Genomic DNA, 27,299 nt, shown 5'->3' with positions numbered 1-27,299 from the left:
AATTTTATAATAATACTGTAAATTGCTTTAAGATGACAAGGATTTGGCAAAACAGAAAGAATGAGATAGAGGGACCCCAGTGAGTTTTGATAATGCAGGCATGTTACTATTTAGTACATTTGGACATTGAGTACATTGAGTACACTGAGACGCTAGAAAGGGTACAGAGAAGAGCAACAAAGATGATTGGGGGACTGGAGGCTAAAACATATAGGGAACGGTTGCTGGAATTGGGTATGTGTAGTTTAATGAAGAGAAGGGTGAGGGGTGACATGATAGCAGTGTTCCAATATCTCAGGGGCTGCCCCAAAGAAGAGGGAGCCAAGCTATTCTCCAAAGCACCCGAAAGCAGGACAAGAAGCAACGGATGGAAACTAGTCAAGGAGAGAAGCAACCTAGAACTAAGGAGAAACTTCCTGACAGAACAATTAAGCAGTGGAACAACCTGCCTCCAGAAGTGGTGAATGCTCCGACACTGGAAGTTTTTAAGAAGAGATTGGACAGTCATTTGCCTGAAATGGTATAGGGTTTCCTGCCTGAGCAGGGGGTTGGACTAGATGACCTCCAAGGTCCCTTCCAACAACTACTTCTTCTTCTTCTTCTTCTTCTTCTTCTTCTTCTTCTTCTTCTTCTTCTTCTTCTTCTTCTTCTTCTTCTTCTTCTTCTTGTTATTGTTATTGTTATTATTGTTATTGTTATTGTTGTTATTGTTGTTGTTGTTGTTGTTGTTATTATTATTATTATTATTATTATTATTATTATTATTATTATTATTATTATTATTATTATTATTATTATGCCAACTGTCTTATTATCCAAAGCAACTCTGGGTGTCTTACAATGGCATAAAAGCATAAATATAAAAGCATTAAAAGCATTGAAATTAATGATGATTAATTTAAAGCCTAAAACCAAGAGCAGGGACAGTAAAGGATGGACTTTTGTCTCTGAATCAATCAACCATCTTCAGTAGAATGTTCCTCCATCAGGGTCCCAAGCCAATTGGCAGAGGCAGCTTTAAGGCTCTTCCAGAAGGCAGGAAGATGGAGTTAGTTTTCACCTCTGGAGGCAAGATCTTCTCTTTGACTCCACTAGCTGAAATTCCTTGGCTGACAGGATCCAAAGAAGGCTTCTCTGCCCTAGTGAATAGGGTGGGGGCAATCCCATTGCAGCAAGATGATTCCTCAGATAACCTGGCTCCATGCCATGAAGGGCTTTAAACATAATAACCAACATATTGAATTGGAAGCAAACTGACAGCCATTGCAACTCATGTAACATTGTGTTACATGTACCACCCAAGGCGTCTCCAAAATATCTGTGCCGCTGATGTATGCATATATATATAAAATGCACACATTATCTCTGTATTGCTGCATAGATTCAAATTTTATTTATTTATTTTTTATTATTATTATTATTATTATTATTAAATAATAATAATAATAATAATAATAATAATAATAATAATAATAATAATAATAATAATAATAATAATAATAATAATAATAATAATAATAATAATAATAATAATAATAATAATAAATGATGTTGGAAGGGACTTTGGAGGTCATCTAGTCCAACCCCCTGCTCAGGCAGGAAACCCTATAACATTTCACACAAATGGCTGTCCAGTCTCTTCTTAAAAACTTCCAGTACTGAAGCATTCACAGCTCTGGAGGCAGATTGTTCCACTGGTTAATTGTTGTAACTGTCAGAAAATTGATCCTTAGTTCTAGGTTGCTCCTCTCTTTGGTTAGCTTCCATCCGTTGCTTCTTGTCCTGCTTTCAGGTGCTTTGGAGAATAGCTTGACTCCCTCTTCTTTGTGGCAGCCCCTGAGATATTGGAACACTGCTATCATGTCACCCCTCACCCTTCTCTTCATTAAACTACACATACCCAATTCCAGCAACCGTTCCTTATATGTTTTAGCCTCCAGCCCCCTAATTATCCTTGTGGCTCTTCTCTGTACTCTTTATAGAGTCTCAACATCTTTTTTACATTGTGATGACCAAAACTGGATGCAGTATTCCAAGTGTGGCCTTACCAAGGCATTGTAAAGTGATATTAACACTTCACATGATCTTGATTCTATCCCTCTGTTAATGCAACCTAGCACTGTGTTGTTGTTTTTTGGCAGCTGCAAAACACTGTTGGCTTATATTTAAGTGATTGTCAATTAGGACTCTGAGATCCCTCTCACAGTTACTACTATTGAGCAAGGTACCACCTATACCAGGCATGTCAAACTGCCGGCCCGCAGGCCAGACGTGTCACACTGAAACCACGCCCACCCCATTGCTGGCAATGGGGAAAAAGTTGTAATACATCGCGCAATGTGACATGACATCACGAGTTTGACATGCCTATACCTTATATAATAGTTAAATTGAAGTTGCACAGGTATCTATGAGTAGTAAAAGAGTGGGGTATTTGAATAATTTTTTATTATTTTTAGATGTCTCAGAACAAGTTTAACCACTGACTCTGCTTGAAAGAAAGGTTTGTTTTGCAGGTTTTACGTTCGTATTACTTGTATCTCAAGAAGCTAGAAGAGCTGATGGGTGGACATACAGATTCCACTTCTACCTATATTTCCTTGGCATTCTCCTTTATCTCAAACCTCCAGAAGATTGTTACTCCCCTGAAGAAGCGACAGGAGAAAAGCATGTTATTTTACTACACCACGATCAAGAAGCTACAGGTTCTACAGTTTTCCAGAAATGTATATTTTGCATATTTATATAATGCTGAGTCAATAAGAAATCTCAGTGGTTAAGAGTAATGCTACAACATTACTGTGAAATCAAAATATCTACAACAAAATGTCCATGGCATACATACAAAATAGTCACAAATCCTGTAAGAGTAATAATAAGGATAATAAAACAAGGGATTATTTAAATCCTACTAAGACCAGAAACTATTGCCACTATCTATCAAACATTTTTTTTTAGAATTTCTTAGTCTTAATTAACTTCCAGAAGCTTAAAACAATGGGCAAGTCTAGGTTTCAAATGCAGTTAAAATTAAAATTAAAAAAATAATAATCCAGGATATTCTGGATAATGAAGTGACCTTTTAGTGCCAAGAGGACTTGAAATTCTTGATTTAAAAATATCCATTATTTTTTAAAGGCGATCTAAAATTAATGCACAAAGGGAATTTGAAATACCAATTATTCACCAAATTTTCTATTGTAATAGTACCAGTCTGTACCAGTCTGAAGCCTCCAGATCATCTTTAACATTGGCCCATGCAGAGTACATTGCAATGGCATGAAAGAACAGGAGGCTAAACTGTGGCCATGAGGAGCCGGAAATAAGCAAATAACTCAGTGCAGCCATCTTCACTGACAGAAGTTGTCCATGAAGACAGTTCTTCAAAGAGAATACAGTACTTTCCAGAACAGGCCATTTTTCTCATTTACTAGGGCTGGAAATCATGCACCAACAGTATGTCTAGCTTCCCAGAATCTTGTTCTACTTCTATTCAAGGCACTACTTCTATTTCAGAGCCAACTCATGAGGGAGGCCACACCCTTGACCTGATTTTTTTATCTAGACGGTGGTTGGATGATCTAGGTGGGGGCTCTCCATTTATTATGCCCCTGTCATGGACCGATCATCATCTCCTGCGGCTGGTCTTCCGCTTTGCCACCCCCCGCCGTGGGGGTACGGAGCCAATTAGATGGTACCGCCCCAGACGCTTAATGGATCCTGATAGATTCCAAGCGGCGCTGGGGTCCCCACCTGCCTCCACTGCTCACAACTCGGCTGATGCCTTAGTGGAAGCCTGGGAAAGGGCAGCCGCTGAGGCACTTGACCGGGTTGTACCCTTGCGGCCCCTGACCCGGCGCAGATCCCAGCGAGCTCCATGGTTCTCCGCGGAGCTCCGGGAGATGAAGCGTCGGAAACGGGGCCTAGAGAGCTGCTGGAGGTCTAGCCGATCCGAACCCGACCGGTTGCGGTTAAGAACCTATATTAGGTCTTATCTCGCAGCGATGAGGGTGGCGAGGTGTAACTACTTCTCCACCCTCATCGCGTCCGCAGATAATCGCCCGGCCGCCTTGTTTAGGGTGACTCGCTCACTTCTTAATCAGGAGGTGAGGGAGGATCCCTTGCAAGGTCGTGCCGAGGAATTTAGTCAACATCTGTCGGATAAAATCGCTCGGATTCGGACCGGTTTGGACTCCAGCTGGGCAGAGTCAGGCGATCAGGACACGGGCGGTCTTGTCAATGTTATCTGGGAAGAGTTTGATTCTGTGACCCCTGATGAAGTGGACAGGATTATGGGGAGGCTGAGCTCCTCCACATGTTTGTTGGACCCGTGCCCTTCCTGGCTGGTTTATGCAGCTAGGGAGAGGACACGAGGCTGGCTCCAGGCGGTTATATCTGCTTCTCTGAGTGAGGGTTATTTCCCCACCGTCTTGAAGGAGGCGGTGGTGAGACCTCTCCTCAAGAAGCCTGCCCTGGACCCAGCTGTTTTGAACAACTTTCGTCCAGTCTCCAACCTTCGCTTTCTTGCGAAGGTTGTTGAGAGTGTGGTGGCGCATCAGCTCCCTCTAGTCCTGGATGAAGCGGATTATCTGGACCCCTACCAATCGGGTTTCAGGCCCGGGTACAGCACGGAGACGGCATTGGTCGCTCTGGTGAATGATCTCTGGAGGGCGCGGGATAGGGGATATTCCTCTGTCCTAGTCCTATTAGACCTCTCAGCGGCTTTCGATACCATCGACCATGGTATCTTGCTGCGGCGTCTCAGGGGATTGGGAGTGGGAGGCACAGTTCTTCAGTGGTTCTCCTCCTATCTCCTGGGACGCTCGCAGTCGGTGTTGGCAGGGGGGCAGAGATCGACCCCTAGGTCTCTCGTTTGTGGAGTTCCTCAGGGGTCGGTTCTCTCGCCTCTCTTGTTCAACATCTATATGAAACCGCTGGGTGAGATCATTCGTGGTTTTGGAGTTGGGTATCATCAGTATGCAGATGATACCCAACTTTTCTTTTCGACCCCAAACCACCCCAGTGATGCCCTCGCCGTGATGTCCCGTTGCCTGGAGGCGGTTCGGGTCTGGATGGGGAGGAACAGACTTCAACTCAACCCTGACAAGACTGAGTGGCTGTGCATTCCGGCATCCCGGGACATTCAAAATGTTCCATCTCTTTCTATGGGGGGTGAGCTCTTACCCCCCGTGGATAGGGCTCGCAACTTGGGAGTCCTCCTAGATTCACGGCTTACCCTGGAAGATCATATAGTGGCCGTGACTAGGGGGGCTTTCGCCCAGGTTCGCCTGGTGCGCCAGTTGCGGCCCTATCTGAACCGGGATGCCCTGTGTACGGTCACTCATGCGCTCGTGACCTCTCGCCTTGACTACTGTAATGCTCTCTACATGGGGCTTCCCTTGAAGACCACTCGGAGGCTCCAACTGGTACAGAATGCGGCCGCGAGAGTTGTCTTGGGAGTTTCCCGGTGCTCCCATGTTACACCTTTGCTCCGCGAGCTGCATTGGTTACCAGTTGTCTTTCGGGTGAGGTTCAAGGTGTTGGTTACGATCTTTAAGTCCCTACATGGCATGGGTCCGGGATACCTCAGGGACCACCTGCTGCCGGCATCGATTCCCCTCCGCCCTGTGCGTTCCCACAGAGAGGGCCTCCTCAGGGTGCCGCCAGTCAGGGAATGCCGACTGGTGGCCCCCAGGGGGAGGGCCTTCTCTGTGGGCGCTCCGGCATTATGGAATCAACTGCCGGTGGAGCTCCGGATGGCACCAGACCTCCGAACTTTCCGTCGGGGCCTGAAGACCCACCTGTTTGAAATAGCTGGTCTGGCCTGATGGGGGATTATGGGTTTTTAATTGTTTTTTAAATTTGTATTACTGTTTTAATTGGGCATGGGTTTAATCCTTTTTTAATTTTTGTATTGTCTTTTTTATATATGCCCTGTGAACCGCCCTGAGTCCCTACCAAGGAGAAGGGCGGTATATAAATCAAATAAACTATAACTATAAACTATAACAATGGTTATATGCACTGAAATGGGAACAATATTTATGATCATGTAAATTCCTGCATAAAACCAGGCTGTTAATGTTTACTTCCTATTTCTTCTTGTAGTATAGTCTTGCTTCCTCCACCAAATCATAGCATTGTCTTTGTATTTTTTTTTTGTAGTATGCGTGTGTGTGTGTGTGTGTGTGTGTGTGTGTATGTATATGTATGTACTATAAGTTTACATTTCGTAAGTGCTTAAACGTGTTATCTGGGTCTTATCTTTATAACATGTAATATGTAATTTGTCTTTGTATTGATTTCTGAGGAATGTTTTGGGTTTGTACATGTGTGTGTGTATGTGTGCGCACGGGCATGCGTGTGTGTCTTCTTTCCTCCTTTCTGCCCTTCCTTTACATTAGAATGCCCTTCAATTTCCAAGCAAGCATTTTGTTGTGTCTCTTCTTGGTGAGATTTCATCATTTCTTTCTGTCCATTTCTATCTTTAGGAAAAGGCTCCTGCTATTGATTGGCTGTCATGCCTTCAGGCGGCTTTCCATCCCGTGCAGCTGAACATGTCTCAACTCATTGCTGTGCATGACATGGATTATTTGAAAGGAATGTCACAACTTATTGGACAATGGCAAAACCGGAGGTAAGACATTGCTGTAACTTAACTTCTACATCTTAGGAAAACAAGACCTGGAGAAGCTGTTTTGTACAGACTGTACATATGGAAATTGAGAAAAGAGGCCACATTGATTACTTCATGTTCACAATTATATTCTGCATCAAATGCACAGTTATATTCTGCATCAAATGCATACCTGTTTGCTATTCACAGAACTTTGCGTAATTCATGTGTGAGCATTCTTGCATGTGTACTCTAAAACGGGTCCCCAACCCCTGGTCTGTGGACCGGCATTGGGCTACAGCATGCCAGAAACTGGTCCATGCAAACAAGCAAAGCCCCATCCGCGTAATGCAGGCAGTACATGAAACCGCGCCTCCTCCAGTCCGTGATGAAAAACCTCTCTCCACGGAACCGGTCCCTGGTGCTCAAAAGGTTGGGGACCTCTGCTCTAAAATACCTTATTGCAGTCCTTAACCAGTACATACTTAAAAATCATTTCACCTTTTTTCCCAACACTTTTTTGTCTGATGTTTTCTTTTCCCATGAATACAACAGTAATACAACTATATATACTTGCCTTAAATATGCCCCAAACAATTATTAAGGTGCATAATCTATAATAGTTTTAAAGAGTGAAATATTTAATAAATATATTAAATAATAAATGATAAATAAACATTGGTTTGTTACTAAACATCTTGTTTTTATAGCCATACTGTAGTTACAAATCTGGCTATTCCTAGTGTAATTTTAGGATTTTCACCTGCAAGTAAATTTTTTACATACTCAGAGGAATAATAGTTTAATATTTAATATACGTAAGATAACTTCCTGCTGAAGACTCATCAAATTTACAATACAAGAAAATATGAACTACTCTTTCGAGTTCAATATCATTACAGGGACAAAAATCACATTTTTTCCCTTTCTTTTTCTTATTTTAGAGATGTATTGCAGACCTACATGATACTTTGCCTAATTGGAAATCTCTCCCCAGCTCTGGACAGCCAATTCCAGAAAGCTCGTCAAGAATTAGCAAACATGCTGGATAGCAGGGCGAGGAATACAAACATGGTAAGAGTGCTTACCGTATGCCTTCATTTCCTATTGCATTAAGAATTAGCACTGAGCTCCAAGCTCACTTTTTCATTATAATTTTGGAGTGCTAGAGCACTTGAAAGAAAAGAAACGTACAATTCATAAGTAAGCTCCCTGGGATTCTTCCTCTCCAAATATTAAATTGGGGACAGAGGATAGGGACAATTTCTTTCCTCTTTTTTTAAAATAATGCGGTCTACATGGTGGACTTTCCACTCACGTAGGACAAATACTACTAATAACAACTACATTTTTGGGGTTATTCCACAATTAGACAAAAACTTTCTGTGGATGGCCTAGGGCAGGGGTCCCCAACCCCTGGTCTGTGGACCGGCACTGGGCTGCGGCATACCAGCAACTGGGCCATGCAAACAAGTGAAGCCTCATCCACTGGATACAGGCAGCACAGAAAACCAGGCCCCCTCTGGTCCGTGGAAAAATCTTTCTCCAAAGAAATGGTCCCTGGTGCTCAAAAGGTTGGGGGCCTCTGGCCCAGTGAACCTCTCTGTTTCTTGATAATATTTCAGATTTGCAAATGCTATTTCCTGAGATAGGCTCATGACTGTAATCAGGGCCATTGTCCCAGATGCAATATCATTGCTTCTTCAGCAACACTGCCTCATCCATTGAAGCTATAGAAAGGGATACAGTCTTCTGGCTGATGTTGCAGCTACTAGTTGCCACTAGCTGCTAGCAGTCACATTTTATTTTTACAAAGGGGAGGAAACTGCCCCAATGGCTTGTCCTAATAAAGCCTCTGCTCCCAATTGAAATTTTGCTCCACATTCATGCACTACAGTATCATGTGGGATGTTTTTATGCCATATTGGAGGAGGTGGAAGAAGCATATTCTTATGTATAGATCAAATACATTTTTGATTGAAGGACTCCTTGGCTATGCCCATGTAGGTTGCATTGTCTTCTTCCATGATTCTTTTTTTCCAACTTAAATCCTGGAATTATTTTTTTTAGTGGATTTTCATCCCCAACCACATTCAGATTCATTTTTTTATACTTGTTCAATTTTTAATTTTAATTATTTTCAGCTAAGAACTGAGCGATGGAGGAAATGCCTGAGTGACACTAGCACATTCTTTGGACCTGTAGTTGGGAAGATGGTTGTGCAGGAGATTTTCCCCCAGAAGGCCAAGGATCTCGTAGGTATTCAATAGTACCAGATACTGGCTTATTAATCCATATGCTCTTGTGCTTTTCAAACTAATATGCTTATGTGGTATTTTCCATGCCTATTCAAAGCTAATCTTAACTAGTAGATAATATCATTATCTATTATTTCACTAGAAATGGCAGGAAATACTATTATAAGGGGGGTGGGTGTCATAAAATATGCTCTTCAGCATTCTATTACCATACTCAATATTCTCTACTATTCAGAATAAAACAGCAGGTGGCTAGACTTAGTTTCTCCTTAAGCATTCCTTTCAAGAATGCTTCCATATCGACTGTATAACTTCTGGTTTTAAGGTTTAGTAAGTTCAGTTTAGTCTTAGGGTTTATGGGCAAATAACAGCCAAAGTGCTTCCCTACTTCTGGGAATCTCTTTCCTTTCTCTGGCCAGGCAGAAGAGATTTTTTATGAGATCCAGGATGCCATTGACAGCCATCTGGATCAAGTTAATTGGATGGACTCCCAATCCCGTCAAGAAGCCAAGGACAAAGTATGTCCGTCTGTTGTGATGCTTGTTTGGTTAGGTTGTGGGAATGAATGACTGTAATAGAATTTATATCTAGGGAATGTATTCTCCAGCTCAGAGACTTCAAAACTAGTGCCCATGGCTGGAATGGAGCTCTAGGTTTACAAGCAAGAACTTAGACATTTCTGAGAAGTCAGTATTTATTCCAGCACTTACCAGTTCAGAAATCTTATCTTTGTTAGCCCACTGCTCCTTGGTGGAGCAGTGGGCTAATGCCTCCTTAAGTAACACCAGCTGCCTGCAATTAGTGCAGGTTCGCATCCCACCAGGCTCAAGGTTGACTCAGCCTTCCATCCTTCCGAGGTAGGTAAAATGAGGACCCAGATTGTTGGGGGCAATAAGCTGACTTTGTAATAATGCCGCTTGGGGGTGTGTGTGAAAGCCCTAACAAGCAGGCATATACATAGAATGAAGGCTACTGCTAAGCTTGTAAGCCGCCCTGAGTCTTCGGAGAAGGGCGGGATATAAATGTAATAAAAATAAATAAATAAATAAAATAAATAAATAAATAATGCATGATTAATGATGTCATTGCAATCTTTACCTTTAGAGTAGTTCAATATTAAGGTTATGTAGACATGAAATTCATCAGTCTAATTCCAGGCTTAGACTAGAAAATTTCCCATCCAATCTTTAATGGCCTTTGACTGGGGCCTGCTTTGTAGAAAACTTGGATTACTCACATTAGTGAATGGATAAAAGAGTTATAAGCAGGGGAAATCATACCAAATCTTTTCTGAAGGATGCCCTTGTTTAAGTGCCTACACCAATAGTCCTTTTTTCATCATGTCATGGGTTCAAGTAAATAACTAATCTTTATTTTCATATTTTTAGATTTATAGACTCCAGGTGGAGATTGGCTATCCAGAAACCATGCTCCAAACAAACAAAATTGACAATGAGTACCAAGAGGTAAAAGTTAAGCACCATTTGTGATTTGGCTTCAAATGTCTTTATTTCTTCCACTGAAGGATGGGTCTTAAGACACAGAGAAGTGTATTTGCTGCTCCCCTACAATTTCAACTACTAGAAACTGAATCAAAGATATGAACACTATCTCATGGCCAGGGGACTCTGCCAAGAGAGTCAACAATATCAAAATGGCAAGGGTCACCAGCTAATTGAAGTCCCACCACTTTTTAACGTGTCAAACAAATTGTAGGCATCTAAAAAGGAGTGAAGGTTTGATGATCCTGCTTTATGCCTGCCATTTTGACACAGTGTAAATAAAGTTGCCCATTTTTTAATTTTACAAATAAAGTTAAAAACGTTTAAATGTTTAAATTATCAGCAATATATATATATATATATATATATATATATATATATATATATATATATATATATATATATATATATATATATATATATATATATATATATATATATATATATATATATATATATATAAATGTAAAGGTTCCCCCCGCACATGCGTGCTAGTCGTTTCCGACTCCATATATACACGTTAAGTGTTTGTTAAGTATTTAGAATACCTTGCTAGGCCCCAAACATGGGGCAAATCTTATTTCCTGTATCAGCCTAACCCAAGGCCATCCACAGGCTGTAGTCACAACAGTGACAGCTCATATTTGTGTAAATTTTTTGGATTGCTAACAAATTGCTAACATACACACACACACACACACCTGTTGGCAAAAGCTTAGAATTTCAGGAGAAAGACGGAAGAATTAAACACCCAAAATAATTTGTATGTGATTATTTAACCAAGAGAACAAAATGAAAATTAATATTTATTGTCTTTGACAGATATTAGTTGACAACTCCCATTCCTAACATTATTATTTGCTACTTTGTTCAGCTGAAGATTGATGAGAATAACTTTTTCCACAATGTGGTTGCCTGTCTAAACTCTCTGAAAAAGAGGTTCTTGCTCAGACTTGTCAGTCCCCATCTGAATGATAGGTATGTTTTTCTTATCAAATGAATAAACTAATTTCTTGTTTTCCCACACCCTCTTCTTCTATTGCTCTGCAGGTTTGCTCACCCTAGCTTGCAGTTTTATTTATATGATTAGATATTTTAGAAAAGTTCAGAATTGCTTACTATTACACTTTTTTCTTTATAGACTATTACTCTTGCACACAATAACAACTGAATGAAGACTTATTTTTGAATCTTGCATTCATCTGTGTTGTGTCTGGTCCGGTCGGGCGAGTGATCACGCGGAGGCGGACTGCGGTTAACTGTTTATTGAGGTACACGTGGCCGAACTGGCCTTACCTGCCCCGTCGCCTGTATATATATGCCAGGCGCGCCTGGCGCTGGCCAACCCGCAGGCTCAGATCTCCCGCGCTAGCCCTGGCCACCCAACCCAGGGATTCCCGCCGCGCGGTTGGGCCAATCAGGTGGCCGGACAGGTGTATACCTAACACCCCTTTCCCCCCAATTGGATCTGCTATTGTCTTATGTAGTCTTTTAGGTATGCTGGGGGCCTGTGTGCCCTGGTAGGGTATCTCCCCGTTGGCCTGGCTGGTTTGGGCCCCCTCTCCTGGGTCGGTCCTGACGGCCCTGACTGATTCCTCCCTTGATCATGCCCCGCTGGCAGTAAGGACCCTGTGTGTTCCCCTTGCCCATTGTCAGTGTTTGGCTCTGGTGTCCCCAGTTCGGTTGTGACGTCCCTGAGTCCCTCCGTCCCTGGTGCCCTGGTCGCAACCCTGGTGTTGGCCTGTTGTGGGGCGATTGGGAGTGTGAATGTTCCCCTGTGTGAGTTGTTTGGTGGCTGCTGGGTCTGATTATGTGTGGTGATTTCTGGGGCCCTTTTCTTTAACTGGTCAATGTGTCTCCTGACCTGGCGTTCCCCTTCCCCCTCAATAATGTATGAGAGTGGGCCCAGCTTGTCCACCACCACTCCCGATATCCACTTGTCCCCCTGACTGTAGTTCCTGGCCCACACTAAGTCCCCAACGTTCAGAGTCCTGGCTGTGCACTCTTGTTCCATTTCTGCTGTTGCCTTGTCAGGATGGAGTCTGTCTAGTTTGGTCGTGAGTTTCTTGCCCCACCTCATTGCTGCTGGACTTTTCCCAGTTGCTGTGCACGGAGTGGTGTGTTGTGCCAGCAGGAACTGTGCCAGTCTTTGAGGCCAATCACCAGTGATGATCCGACGTAGTGCGTCTTTTGTGGTCCTTACGTTCCTTTCTGTCAAGCCGTTGCCGGAGGGATGGAAGGGGGCCGACGTCGCGTGTCTAATCCAATTGGCCTTGAGGAAGTCCTGAAATTCATTAGATGTGAATTGGGGGCCGTTGTCAGACACAATCACGTCAGGTAACCCATGGGTGGCAAAGAGTCCCCTCAGGACCTGTATGGTCTTGGCTGATGTTGTGTTCTTGACAGGCACTACCTCTAACCACCGTGAGTAGCTATCGACCACTATTAAGAACATTTTGCCTTGAAATGGTCCTGCGTAGTCGATGTGTATGCGTGACCATGGGTTGTGTGTGGCCTCCCACCTGTGAACTGGTGCATGGGCCTGCTCTGGCCTAGACCTCTGGCAGAGGTAGCACCCCGCTACCCTTTCTTCGATGGCCTTGTCTAACCCTGGCCACCATAGATGACTCCTGGCTAGGGCTTTCATGCGTACTATCCCCTGGTGTCCCTCGTGTAAATCGCTGATAACCCTCTCCCTTAATTCTTCTGGCATTATTACCCTGTTTCCCCACAATAGGCAGCCGCGGTGTGCTGATATTTCGTCCCTTCTCCTTAGGTAAGCCTGGAACTGTGGTTCCTGGCTCCCTTGATTCCACCCTCCTAGGACCCATGTCGCCACTCTGCTTAGCACTGGGTCCTTGCTGGTGGCATTGGTGATGTCTTTAGCAGTCAATGGGCATTCTGGGAGTTCTTCTATTGTTAGGATTTGGCTCGCTGGGGCTGGGTCAGTGTCGGTGTCTGGGAGGGGTAGTCTGCTTAGTGCATCTGCGTGACCCATGTCCTTCCCGGGTCTGTATTGGATGGAGAACGTGTAGGCTGACAGGAATATGGACCACCTCAACATCCTTGGTGACATTATTTGCGGGGTTTGTTTGTCAGTGGTGAATAATCCTAGTAGTGGTTTGTGGTCAGTGAGTATCGTAAATTCCCTTCCGTATAAATAATCGTGGAATTTCTTTACACCTGCCACTATTGCTAATGCCTCTCGGTCTATTTGAGCGTAGTTGCGCTCAGCCTTGGTTAGGGTTCTGGAATAGTATGCTATGGGTCTTTGTTCCCCATTACTATCCCAATGGCTGATCACTGCCCCTACCCCGTATGGCGAAGCATCGCATGCCAAACAGATTGGTTTCCCTTCAATGAAGTGGGTTACTGTGGGTCTACTGGATAGTATGTCTTTAAGTGTTTGGAAACTTTTCTTGTGTTGCTCTTGCCAGTGCCAGGGTGTTTTGCTGTCCAATAGCCTGTGCAGTGGTTCAGCTATGGCAGCCTTGAGTGGTATGAATGCGTGGTAGAAGTTTATCAGGCCTAGGAATGCTTGAAGCTCAGCCTTATTCTTGGGTTCTGGGGCTGCCTTGATTGCCCTTATCTTCCCCTCTGTTGGATGTATGCCCTGTGCATCTATCCTGTATCCCAAAAATTCAGTGGATGTTACCCCTATGGAGCACTTTCCCTTTTTTAATTTGAGCCCTGCCTTCCTAAATCTTTCTAATACCCTTTCAAGCCTTTCAGCTAATGCCCCCTCATTTTTTCCTGCAATTAATACGTCGTCAAAATAGGGGCACACCCCAGGTATACCTTTCAAGGTCTTCTCCATCACTTCTTGGAAAATACCTGGGGCTGTAGCTATTCCAAATTGCAGCCTGTTGACTCGGAACGCCCCCTTGTGGGTAACTATCGTCTGAGCATCTGCCGCTTCCCTGGTGACTGTTAGTTGCAAATACGCCTTCACCAAATCGAGTTTAGCGAAGATGGCGCCGTCCTGGATGGTCGCGAGGACCTGCTTCACCGTCGGGACCGGGTAAGCATGCTGCTTTAATCCGCGGTTTAGTGTGGCTTTATAGTCCGCACAAATCCTCACGTCCCCGTTAGGTTTAAGTGGGGTGACGATAGGTGTTTCCCAGGGGCCCCCATCTACCAGTTCTAGCACTCCCTGGCCTACTAGTTTGTCTAGCTCATTTTCTATTTTTTGCTTGAGTGCGAATGGCACTCTCCTGGCCTTTATTCTTATGGGCTGTACTGTGGGGTCTAGTTTAAAGCTGATCGGCGGCCCTTTGTATTTCCCTAAAGTGCCATCGAAGACGTCCGCGTAGCTATCGCAGACGGACTGCAGGGTTTGGGTTTGGATTGAATTGATTCCCCCGACCCATATACCTAGCGGCTCGAACCAGTTGAGGCCGATCAGGCTGGTCCTCCGGCCTTCGGTGACTAATAGCTCGAGGGGTCCCTTGAACCCCTTGAAGCTGACTTCTATTGTGACCGTCCCTTGTACCTTTATGGGTGACTTTTGGAAATCGGCCAGCTGAATGTGTGAGTGCTTAATGGGGACCCGGCGACCGCTTCTGGCTTCGATGCGAGCCAGTGTTTCTCTAGAGATTATGGACACTGCCGCCCCTGAGTCTACCTCCATCTTGCAGGGGGTGCCCTGTAGACGGACCTCGATTTGGAGTTTGGGCCTAAGTACTTGGTTAACGGCCTCAACCACCCCTCGGTTATGGGTTTGTGCCTGCGGCCTAAGGGACCCTTTGCCACCGTTCCGGGGGGTTACCTTACCTGTGGCCCAGGCGTCGATGTTGTTCAGGTTTTCCCATGGTTTGCTTCTGCAGATGCTCTGAATGTGTCCGGTTTTTCCGCAATTTCTGCACTTTGCATTCCTGAACCGGCAACTCGCGCGGGGGTGGTTGCCTCCGCAGCTTCCGCATTTGGGTTCCGAGTCCCTGTGCCTGTTCGGGCCTTCCCTTGGTGGACTTGCTTGCTGGGGGGGTGGTCTCCTGCTTCGATTGGTGTCGTCCGCTCGCGGTGTTTTCACTGTGGCTTTTCCGAAGCGTCGGGTGACCTCGTTGATGTCTGCCTCCCATGGGTAGTCCTCCACCCCACCGTCCACAAGGCACTCTTGGTGGATGGATCCAGTCGCGCCGTTGCTGTTGTGGGGCGGGTCGCGTTGCCCGGTGACTTCGTATGTGAGCAGTTCATCGAGGACTTCTTGCAAGTTTCCCATGGGCTTGGCTATGATTCTATTCTGTAGTTGTTCATCGCGTAAGCCCAGGACCACTCGGTCTCGAATGCGCACCTCCAGGTTATCATACTTGCAGCGGAGTGCGGCTTCTCTCACGGCAGCCACGAACTCCGTTATCGATTCGCCTGGTTTCTGGTTTCGCCTTTCAAAAATCCTCCTCCAGAATAGTTCGGATCTCTTTGGGGTGAAGTGTTTGCGAAGTTTCCCTAGGAGTTCGGCGTATGAGACGCTGGTGACCGTTGCTGGCTGGCATAATCCCACGGCGACCCGATAAACTGGCGTCCTGCTGATCGTCAGCAACGCGGCGGCTTTTTTCTGATCGTCCATGATGCCGTTCACCAGCATGTACCCCTCGACTTGGCCCACATATTCCTCCCAATCTTCTGGGTGCCTGGGGTCGAATTCTCGGATTGAGCCGACCTGCGCCATTCTCTCTCGTTCGATGCGGAGTTGTTGCTGCTGACGGCTCTTTGAATTTCCCGCTTCGCGTCTGCCCGTCTCGCGCTTCTTTCTCTGCCGTTGCTGATCCCACCTTCGTCGCCACTGTTGTGTCTGGTACGGTCGGGCGAGTGATCACGCGGAGGCGGACTGCGGTTAACTGTTTATTGAGGTACACGTGGCCGAACTGGCCTTACCTGCCCCGTCGCCTGTATATATATGCCAGGCGCGCCTGGTGCTGGCCAACCCGCAGGCTCAGATCTCCCGCGCTAGCCCTGGCCACCCAACCCAGTGTCCAGGGATTCCCGCCGCGCGGTTGGGCCAATCAAGTGGCCGGACAGATGTATACCTAACAATCTGTGTATTCTCTCCCCCTCCCCCCTTTACTGTACTAAGAATGGGGAGACTAAGTTCTGGTCTTTTCTTGGGTATAGAAGCCAGCTCGGTGACTTTGGGCAATCACTCCATCTCAGTAAATGTACAGATTTGCACTGAACCAATGGTTGATTTACATCTCATATTTTTTACATAAGTAAACAATAGTTCAAAAAAGATAAGAGACTGAAAATGTAAAATGTTTCTGTCTGAAGACAAACCAGACTCAAGCAACACATTTGGATCAGCAGATTGCTAACACATTGGTGCCACATTGCTAAAAAGATCAAGTAATTTGGAAACGTAAAACTGTGAAAAATTTGGCATTGCTATAAATGTGAGAACATATACCAGCAAGAATGAGAGAACTCCAATGAAAGCAATTATTTTATTTCTTCACTATGATTTTTCCCCCCATTTCAGTTGGGAAGTGCCTCCTTGGTCTGTCCATTCCTACTACTCACTGCGGCGCCATGCTGTAGTTTTTCCTGCAGGGATGTTTCGTAATCCTTTCTTCCATACTGAATTTCCCAGGTAAGGAAAATGGCAAAACTGCTATAAAAACCATTAATCATTGTCCCAAAGCTGGCTGGAGAACATGGGCCTGAAGCCCCTGAGTGCCAAGCCGTGAAGGGCATTATAGGTTAAAACAAACACCTTAATGTGGACCAGAAACCAACTTGCAAACAAGCAGATTTCATAAAATCAATATTACGTATGTGCTCCCTCTATCACAATTAGGTGGGCTGCTGCATTTTAAATCAATTGCAGTTTCTGAATATTCTTTAAGGGCAGCCACAAGTAGAGCACATTACAGTAGTCTATTATGGGTGGTCATGGGACACAATTGATACACCAATCAGAGTTGGGTATAAGCACCTCTTGCTTTGGCTTCCAACTGTTGATCAAGCATGAGTTATGAGTCCATCAGGATTCCCAAGACTTGAATCTGCTCCTGATGTGTAGTCCTAGCCCATCAATTAGTAGCTCTGGTGGCCACAGAAGACCTTGCTATATCAGCCGCAACCCTGACTTGCCAGGGTTCCATTCGGTCAGTTCTCTCTCATCCAGATGCTGCCTATTTGGTACATTTTATATCTAGACATCTATATAAACCCAAGTCTATGGAAATTTAAAAGATCTCCCATGTCTGTTTTCCAGTGCTGTCAACTTTGGAGTCATGGGTTTTTTCATGGCACATGAACTACTGCACTCCTTGTATGATTATGGTATGTATTCTGAGAAATTATGAGTAATATATTGACCATACCATTATCCACATTTATAGGGCCTTATTTGGTAAGATCAGAATTGAAAATTCAGGTGCTGTAAGTCTTTTACAAGTGGCTTAGCGGGTGGGAGGTGTGATTTTTTTTAAATGGTAAATGTTTTGTTGATCACTGTTTAACTCTGCACCCTTTTCATCTGATAATCCCCCCCCATCTCTCTTTTCTTTACAGAATTATAGACCCACATTTTTTTTACAAAAAAATAATCACAATGTAGGGTTTTGGGATGGGGTTTTGGAGTTGGGGAAAAAGAGGGCTTTCTTCCAGGGAACTACCTGCTCATTGCATGTTGGCACTTTCAAGGCTGCCTTGCTGAGAAGAAACAGTGTCTGAATAAATGAGACAGATGTGAAATGAATAATTTTAGTTTAAAAGAGTACAGATAGTCCCTGACTTACAACCATTCATTTAGTGATCTTTGAACTTACAACATCACTGAAAAAACCCCCCACTTATGCCAGTTTTTCACACTTATGATCATTGCAGCATTCCCATGGTCACATGATCAAAATCTGGATGCTTGGCAACTGGCATGTATTCATGACGGTTGCAGTGTCCTGGGGTCATGTGATCACCTGTTGCGATTTCCTGACAAGCAAAATAAAAAGGGAAACAGATTCACTTAACATCTGTGTTACTAGACAACTGCAGTGATTTGCTTAACAACTGTGACAAGAAAGGTCATAAAATGGAGCAAAACTCACTTAACAACTGTCTTGCTTATCAACAAAAATTTTAGGCTCAGTTATGGTCATATGTCAAGGACTACCTGTAACACACCAATTGTTAAGCATACAACATAGTTAGTATAATATTGAAATCTCCATTGAGAAATCTAGTTCTTTTTGGGCTCCTGTGTTATTCTTTAGCAATATGGTAAATCCATTGTAGGCTCAGCTTCTTTTTCATCCTTTCCCCATATGCATTCTTAACTCAGACAGAAAAAGTATCTTTATTTATAATATTCAAACCATTTTAGTGAAATGGAGAAAAGGGCCCCAAACTCATATTGGATTGAGCTACTACTCTAGAGATGTAAATTAATCCTGGTATAATTTTGTTATGAATGCTGTGGGCATTTTGCTTTCTCTCTATTTCAACTGAATTCTAACCTGAAGTCCTGTAGAGTTTTGCCATTTTCCATTCAAAGATCTATTAAATCACCTTCTTTAAAAAAAAAGATCATGAAAATGGCCTGAAAACAAATTACATTTTTTAAAAGTACTTACATCATAGAAAGATTCCATGAAGCCTATATCACAAAATGTATTGGAGCTAAAGGTATTTTTCCCCCCTGTCTTTATGTTGAAGGAAAATCTGTGAGCGATTTATATTAATGCTGATTTAATTTAGGGGGGAATGGCAATGAAAATATAAATGGCAATGAAAATATAAATGGTCATGAAATATTCTATAATTGTTTCAACTGCTAAAAGGTAGATTAGAACAGGGGCGTGGTTTTGCATGCTGCCTTCATCCTGTGAATGGGGCTTCACTTGTTTGTACGGCCCGGTTTCTGGCATGCCGTGGACCGGTGCTGGCCCATGGACCAGGGATTGGGGACTCCTGTATTAGAAGACCATCTTATTAACCCCATAATCTAGAAGAAATGCACAGATTTTCGCAACAATCAAGTTCTACCTACTGAAACGATATTTAGTCATTACAGCTTCAAGGAGATGTGAAGGGTTTTGAGGAGGGAAGTTTTGTTTAATGGAACTATATCAACATATAGAGTTAGAGTGGCCAATGAGACCCATTATCACATGTAGCTTTCTTTCTGGGCTTTCTTTCCTTTTGCTTACAGTGTTGCCCGAGAACTGTTCTACTTGTGGCATGAACATACCAGCAGAAGAGAAAGATTGTCTGGTGAAACAATATGGGAACTACTCCCTGAAAGGCCATAGAATCAATGGCTCCTTTACACTCCTGGAGAATTTAGCTGACACTGGAGGGCTTGCCATTGCTTACCAGGTATCTGAATCAAATCATGTAGAGAAATTGACTAGGGCTTCTCTTTGAAATGAACTGACTTAATTTGGACTTGACAGTTTAGAACCGTCCATAGCATAATGAATTGAACTTTACACAGATGGTCCCTGACTTATGACTATTCACGTAGTGACCATTCAAAGGTACGATGGAGCTCCCTGGGGATACTTACTTGCAACCCAGTTCTGAAGTTCCAAAGCTGCCCCTCCCCCACAGTCACATGACCACATTTTGGGCACTCAGCAACCAGCCCGTACTTATGACCATTTGCAGTGTACTGCAGTCACATGATCGCATTTTTTTTAGGTTTATTTTAAATATTTACAGACACATACACACTAAGTATATACATTTCAAATTAAGAAAGAAAAGGAAAAGGACAAACACTTAACAAACATGCATATAAACTAACTGGGGATTGAAATCCCCTGTGTAATTATACATAGTTACATCCCGGTAAATCTTAAATCTTATTTAACGTTGTCTATTTCGACTATTAAATATTATCATAAAGATTACTATGAAGTGTCATATTAACTATTCTAGGTTTGTTCTATTTTTTAACCAATCATACCATCGTTCCCAGTTGGTGTAATACATAGATTCTTATTTCTGTTTTAACATATAAGTTAGTTTATCCATTTCAGCACAATTCAGAATCTTATTAATTAACATTTGGTCCGTTGGAATATTTATATCCTTCCACTGTTGAGTGAAGGTTATTCTCGCTGCTGTTGTAATATGTACAAAGAGATACCAATCTTGTCTATTAATTAGTTTTGGCTTTATACCCAGTAGGTAAGAGTCTGGAAGCAGAGGGAAGATGACACCAGTTATTTGTTTTAACCAGTTTTGGACCTTCTCCCAATATTTCTTACTCTGAGGGCAAGTCCACCACTGGTGGAAAAAAGTACCCTTGGCCAGTCTACATTTCCAGCATTTATCAGAGGTGTCTGGAAACATTTTGGCTATTCTAGCTGGCGGCAAATACCATCTATAAATCATTTTAAAATAGTTCTCTTTGAATGCCGAAGATAATGTTATTTTCATTGTTCTGGCCCATATTGTCTGCCATTCCTCTAGTTGGATTGACCTCCCTATGTTTCTCCCCCAGGCTTTCATTGTATCTTTCACGATCTCATCATCTATATATCTAGCTAGGAGGAGATTGTACATTCCAGAAATAAATTTTAGTCCGGGGCCTTCCAAACTTTTATCGAAGGGTTGACTAGTTTGGGAGATGCACATGATCGCATTTTATGATGTTTTTGCTGAAAATCAGAATTTACTTCCAGTTTTCGGTTAAACTGGCCCATAGCAAACATTTGGTTTGCCTAATGATGGGTCGGTGGCATTGGTGACCAATTTTTAGGACCATCATGACTCACGACCATAATGGGCACGTTCCGTTAGGACTGTAAGTTGAGGACTACCTGTACTGTTCAGAACTTTGCAGATGGTTTTCGGCTCTTACAAAACAAAAGCCTTGCAAGTCTGTGTTTGAAATCTATAGGAATTCAATAGAAAATCCATGTGAATGCATGTGAAGGAATAATGCCAGAATTCCCCCCCCCCTTTTTTTTAAAAGAGGAAATAGCATAATTGAAACCAATTATGGAAAGGCAAACTTCAATAGCTATAGAAAAATACATTGCACAAAGCAATGTGTATACATTTAAATAAGCAATAGAATTTATTTCACACATAATGTGCGGAAACCCATATGATTTTGCTGCTGGATGTTCATTTGGTTAAGAGCTGCAGCTGACCCTGTAACCTTGATGATTGCATATTTTTGCAAAAATCCCAGCAAAGTTTTCCTTTCTTGCTCAGAGATGTTGCTTCCCTCAGGACTCAATGAAGAACAAAGTGTCAAGACAAGAAATATGTGTAGAGGCCTCCTGGCCAAAGTGAGAAACAGTTAATAGTACAAGCTGTTCTCTTCTCCAGATCCATAGGAACCTTGTTGCTATTTTTAAAATGCCAAAAAAGGCTTTGCTCACTCAGCCAGTGTGTTATTTGAGAAGGATGAGAAATCATAACACATGTTTTTGCAAAATGCGAAATGTCTGGAATGGTTATCCCTTTGTTAGTAAAGGGTCAGCTGAGAGCTAGAGCATGACACAAAGTAGTGTGCATGAGTCCTCTTAGCAGAAGCACCAAGGAAAGAACAACCTGGAACAACTCTTGTTTGATCTCCACTACATGATAAGCCTAAGCATTGGGGATGCAATATATTGCAATGTTTCATTAGAGCCCCCAGATTTTATTTGGTAACCTTAGATCAGTGTTTCCCAACCTTAGCCATTTTAAGATGTGTGGACTTCAATTCCCAGAATACCCCAGCCAGCAATGCTGGCTGGGGTATTCTGGGAGTTGAAGTCCACACATCTTAAAATGGCTAAGGTTGGGAAACACTGCCTTAGATGTTAGCCAAGATCACACTACTGAAATGCAATAATAAAATATTAAATAACAGGAGTAATACTTCCATTTGTAGAAATCCAATAGAATAGAAACACAAAGGCGCAATGTATTTCTTCACATGTTATGTATTTGTTTCTTTCTCAGGCTTATATGCCATTTTTGTCATAAACCACCTTTAAGCAGGATACCCACCAACCCACTAAGAAAATGTAGTTATAAAATATAACAATAAATATATAAATCATTTCTATCACATCAAGGAAAACTTAAGCCAAAAGAGTGGAGTAAGTATTCAACTCTCAGTGTTAGGGTGTCATCCTAACTAGAAACTAGGAAGGGATGTTCCCAAACTCAGTTGGTTTCTGAACAATTCGACACTTCAGCCTGCTGAGATTAAGCTCGAATTTGCTCTTTCCAAACCAGATCCTTACAGCCTCCAAACACTTAAATAACATCTTCACTGTATCTCCTTTTCAGGCCAGTCTTAAGAGATACATTTGAGTATCATCAGAATATTGGTAATAACCGATACCAAAATAAGAGGGGAGAGAGAGTTGAGCCTTGGGACACTTCATAACAGGGACTCTGATATCGGCTTGAAAAAGGTTTTGGAAAAAGGAGAACCACTGCAAAATAGTGTCCCCCTACTTCCAACCTTTGAAGATTGTCAGAGGGACTCTTCCCCTAACTATGGTTCTTTTTTTTTTTAACCAGGATCCTATCCTCCAAAAGTTGTCATGCCTGTATTATTGTTTTCTCATGTAACATCATATCCCAAAGTATAAAATGCATTTATTTATTTTCTTTCTTTTCCTCACAGGCTTATGAAAACTGGTTTGCAAAGCACAAAGGGGTAACAAATTTACCTAAGCTGGGACTCTCACACCATCAACTCTTCTTTGTCAGCTTTGCCCATGTAATTCATCCTTCTTTTTTTACCCTCATGGTGCTTTTAGTTTGCTTTGACTTGTCCTTAGTTTTAAGACAATCTTTTACATTTTTACAACTTTGCCTACTTCTTTTATATTTTCTTGTAATACTGTGTAGCTCTTTTCCCTTCAGTCATATCAGGAACATCTGTAGCTCAATAACTGTACCATGAAAATATGATGGTAGTTGCAAGAGAAACATTACCAGTGATCTTCCTTTTCACTTTCAAAGTATCTCCCTCTGTTTGAACCACACAGATCAACAAGCTGCAAATTTGGCTTAAGAAAGACCTAATAGCATGTCATATCATGTATCCATGTAATTGAATCAAATAGGAGTTAAATACCCATAGAAAGAAATCTGTATTACTGAACTCCTGATTGATGATAATGATGATCATAATGATGACAATAATACCATCTACTTTGTGGCCCTAAATATTATTAGGGAGCATAGGTAGTCCTATGTTATAGGTAGACTTTGCTTGTTGGAAGGTCACAAAAGGTGATCGATCACATGACCTTGGGACACAGCAACAGTCATAAATATGAACCAGTTGCCAAGCATCTGAATTTTGATCACATGATTGTGGGGATGCTGCAAAGGTCGTAACTTTGAAAAACAGTCATAAGTCACATTTTTCAGGGCCATTGTAACTTTGAACGGTCATTAAATGAACTGTGGTAAGTGTCATGGTTCTGACAGATGAAACTCTTCAAAAGAACTTCGAGGCATTGTTTACCTTAAAGAATCTTTTATTCGAGAAACAAAGTATCGGCACTACACAGTTAAAGCCAAAAAATTCTCCTCCCCTTGGCACAAAAATTCTCCTCCCCTTGGCACAAAGTAGTAAAGCACAATTCCCTCCTCCAATTAACAGTCATAAATCACATTCCCCAATTAGCTTGAAGTGCAGGGTTTTTCCCCAGCTCTCCAGCCCGTCAACTCTGGGTGCAATAACCTTGGATTCCCATGGCTGAGTTATTATGTGCGCTAGCTCACTGGGTGGGCTAAGTTCTCCTGTAACGTCTGTTGAGTTAAGGGGACAGGGCTTGGGTCCTATAGCTAACCTCACAGTCCTCATTCCCTTCTCCCACCAGATAAATGGTTTCCATTTGATTAGCCAAGCTAGTCCTAGGATCACAGCCTCATTCATTTTCGGAGCCACTATGAAACGAATGGACTCCTATTGCTAAGCATAAGAGTTCAGTCAATTATGTGACTAAAGTTCCTCCCATTAGGGAGCCATCGGCTTGCTCGAACCTCACGGGTTTGGAGAGCGGCCTTGCTTGTATACCCATTTTCAGGGCCAGTGATAAGCTAATAATGCACCAGGAGCATCCAGAGTCGACTAGTACTTTTAAATCTACCTGTGCCCCCATCTTAGGGATTATTAGTTTGGCAGGTAGTGAGAAAGGTGGGACATGTCGACTCACCATTGGGTCGTTCTCTCCTTCATTGTCGCTGTCGTAGGAGGGTAGAGCGGTGGCAGGTCCGGCTTGGGTCTTGGCACTTTCCTGCGTTGGGGGGCATGACTTGGACAATGGGTTCCTGCGCGATCCAGTTGGATTTCTCTTTCATCGGCTACTGGGCTGGTTTCTTTCTTGCTGGTGGTTCTGGTCTATTCTGCTGCTGAGAGTAAGGGACTGGGCAACTCGCTGCTCGATGTCCCCGTTGTCTGCATTGGAAACACTTGAATGGTGGGCTTTTGGAGAGACAATGACTGGAGCTGTCTCTCCCCGCGGGGCTGGAGGCCATTGTGGGTGGTTTCAATAATGGGGAGGCTACATGATCTGCACAGGTGGGACTGGGGTTTCCCCTTGGCAGGAGCTGGTGGCTGCCTCACCGATCATCATGATCACTCGTGTATGGGGAACGGGAAGGTTGTTCTCCACTTTTCATCTCTAGCTCCTCAAATGTTTCCACCAACTTCTCCGGGCTGCGGACAGGTACTTCCACTCACCCATGTCTTCAGTAGTATTTAATTTTGTGGTTCTCCACCGATCTGGGGAACACGACGTGCGGGAATCTCCTCTTCGCAGCTCAACCTTGTCTGCCTTAGAAGCACTTGATTATGGCAAGGCCATCTCGAGGTATCTAGAATCTTTACTGGGTAAGGTCAATTCCAACAACTAGATCAGCCTTCCTCACAGCTTGGGCCTTGCCCCCAACTGAGAGGCCTGAAGAAGTTCCTTCTCCACCAGCGTGCTGGCTTGCGCTCCCCACTCTGGGGTAGCAGCCGCTGCCAGGTTGCTGGTTTCAGGTGCTCTTGAAATGTTCCCCGAATCTTTGTCGGTCTATCCCTCAATTCTAGGGATAGCGACTGGGGCTCGGGACCCCAAGATAGTTAGGTAAAAAATGTAGTTTTTGGCTTAATGTCATGGTTCCGACAGATGAAACTCTTCAAAAGAGAAACAAAGTATCGGTACTACATATTTAAAACCAAAACCTGAATTCCCTTCCCGCAAAGTAGTAAAGCACAATTCCCTCCTCCAATTAACAGTCATAAATCACATTTCCCAATTAGCTTGAAGCACGGGCTTTCTCTCCAGCTCCAGGCGCAATAACCTTGGATTCCCATGGCTGAATTATTGTTATGACTAGCTGGACACTCATCCACATTCCCCCTCCCAGCATCAATGAACTCTAAAAGCGATAGAGAAAAGATGGCTACATTTCCATCTGTTGTCAAAGCAAGAACATCCAATGTTAGCAGCATTGACAGTAAGTCGAGGACTACCTGTATGTCATTTTATTCTTTGCATACCTTTTCTCTATTCTCAAAAGTTCTCCCACATGAATGGCTTTTCCTCTCAATATTTGTACTAGGGTGCAGTTATTTTGTTTGCTGTTTCTCTATGCTAACTTTCTTCTCCAACCTTTCATTGTTTTCCACAGGCCATGTGTGGGCGCCAGAGCCTTGAGAGCCTGCAAGCCTTCTTACATAGGGATCCTCACAGTCCCTCTCCTCTTCGTGTGCTTGGTTCTTTAAGCAACAACCAAGATTTCTCTAGACATTTCCAATGTCCAAGCGAGTCACCAATGAATCCTGCTCTTAAGTGCCACATCTGGTGAGATGTTCTCAAGAGCACATGGGAGAGTTAATGCAGAAGTCACAGACACTGGGGCTATAAAGTCATGACTCAATATGTTGATTGTACTTGCAAGGCTATATTCCGTTCCTTCATGACACACGTGCTTCTTCCCTTACTCTCCAGTTGTCAACGTGAAAAAAGGTTCCATGCATTTATCAAGATGGAAAAGAAGGGAACATCCTGCACTGTGGAACTTCTCTACTACTTTTAAAATGCATTTTGTAAAAAGCATTTTGTAAACAGACAAAAGAAAGACTAGAGAAGCGAAACTTGAAGCTCTGAGATAAGAAACCGGAAGATTCAATATCCACTAACTAAAGTATGCATGTCAGTTAAAATTTAATCCACGATCAATGTGAGAAATTTGTGTTTGGGTTGAATCAATTCAGAATGAAGTTAACGGCTGACTTGCCATGCAAAATTAAAGAAGCATAATTGTGCAAGGAAAAAAAATCATTCTTGCTCCTTTACATGATAATTTCCTATTAATTTAAGAGCTTTTTGTACAGAGAATATAGCTATCACCATCATAGCTTGATTTTATAAATGGTCCCCAAATAACCATAAGTAAAAATCATAACTTGTTTTTTTTATCTTCATGATAAAGCCCCTGAAGACAAAGCAATAAGCACAGCTGTTTTTGTTCAGGAATCATATCACAATATAGGTTGTACACTTCCTAGATTGCAAAAACCACTTCCAATTATGATTTTAGATTACAATTTCTAATTCTGATTCCCAGGTGGAAAACCATAGTTTATCAATCAGTTGATGCTTCGTTCCATGCTGTAAGTTATGCTTTTTTTTAACCTGAATTAATCTTAAATAAATGTACATATTGATGACTGGTTATTTTACTTTACTATTTATATTACACAATATAATCTTGATATTTGCTTTATCTGTCTGCAGCCACAAAAAATATATTGTTTTCTTTCGCTTGGAGGCCAAACACTGAAGTGACCAAGTAATAGCTTAACCCAGGCATGTCAAACTGCCGGGCCATGGGCCAGATGTGTCATGCCGAAACCGTGCCCACCCCATTGCTGGCAATGGGGAAAATGTCCCGATATGCCATGTGACATCACATGACGTCGCAAGTTTGACATGCCTGGATTAACCACTTAAGTTAAACATTCTG

The 27,299-nt window shown here is 43.0% G+C and overlaps 1 protein-coding gene across 4 annotated transcripts in view; it reads left to right on the top strand.

The window, feature by feature from the left end:
* KEL (Kell metallo-endopeptidase (Kell blood group)) overlaps positions 1 to 27,003 on the top strand; it is a 68,498-nt gene extending 41,495 nt beyond the window's left edge. For 2 of the 4 annotated variants that reach the window (XM_081321342.1, XM_081321343.1), the window contains 13 exons: positions 2,517 to 2,705; positions 6,492 to 6,637; positions 7,561 to 7,690; positions 8,761 to 8,871; positions 9,294 to 9,392; positions 10,263 to 10,340; positions 11,251 to 11,354; positions 16,849 to 16,959; positions 17,587 to 17,654; positions 19,522 to 19,688; positions 22,954 to 23,049; positions 25,962 to 26,134; positions 26,282 to 27,003. In XM_081321342.1, coding sequence (XP_081177468.1) covers positions 2,517 to 2,705; positions 6,492 to 6,637; positions 7,561 to 7,690; positions 8,761 to 8,871; positions 9,294 to 9,392; positions 10,263 to 10,340; positions 11,251 to 11,354; positions 16,849 to 16,959; positions 17,587 to 17,654; positions 19,522 to 19,688; positions 22,954 to 23,049; positions 25,962 to 26,134; positions 26,282 to 26,369 — 1,560 coding nt within the window. In that variant the 3' untranslated portion in view covers positions 26,370 to 27,003. Of the gene's footprint in view, positions 1 to 2,516; positions 2,706 to 6,491; positions 6,638 to 7,560; positions 7,691 to 8,760; positions 8,872 to 9,293; positions 9,393 to 10,262; positions 10,341 to 11,250; positions 11,355 to 16,848; positions 16,960 to 17,586; positions 17,655 to 19,521; positions 19,689 to 22,953; positions 23,050 to 25,961 lie in introns of all 4 variants that reach the window. The other 2 variants (XM_081321345.1, XM_081321344.1) reach the window with 2 other exon arrangements.
* Positions 27,004 to 27,299: the final 296 nt, after the last annotated feature.

This window comes from Vipera berus (assembly GCF_964194415.1).
Source record: "Vipera berus genome assembly, chromosome: 2".
In the NCBI taxonomy this organism is placed as follows: domain Eukaryota; kingdom Metazoa; phylum Chordata; class Lepidosauria; order Squamata; family Viperidae; genus Vipera; species Vipera berus.
This window is presented reverse-complemented; position numbering and strand designations above follow the sequence as displayed.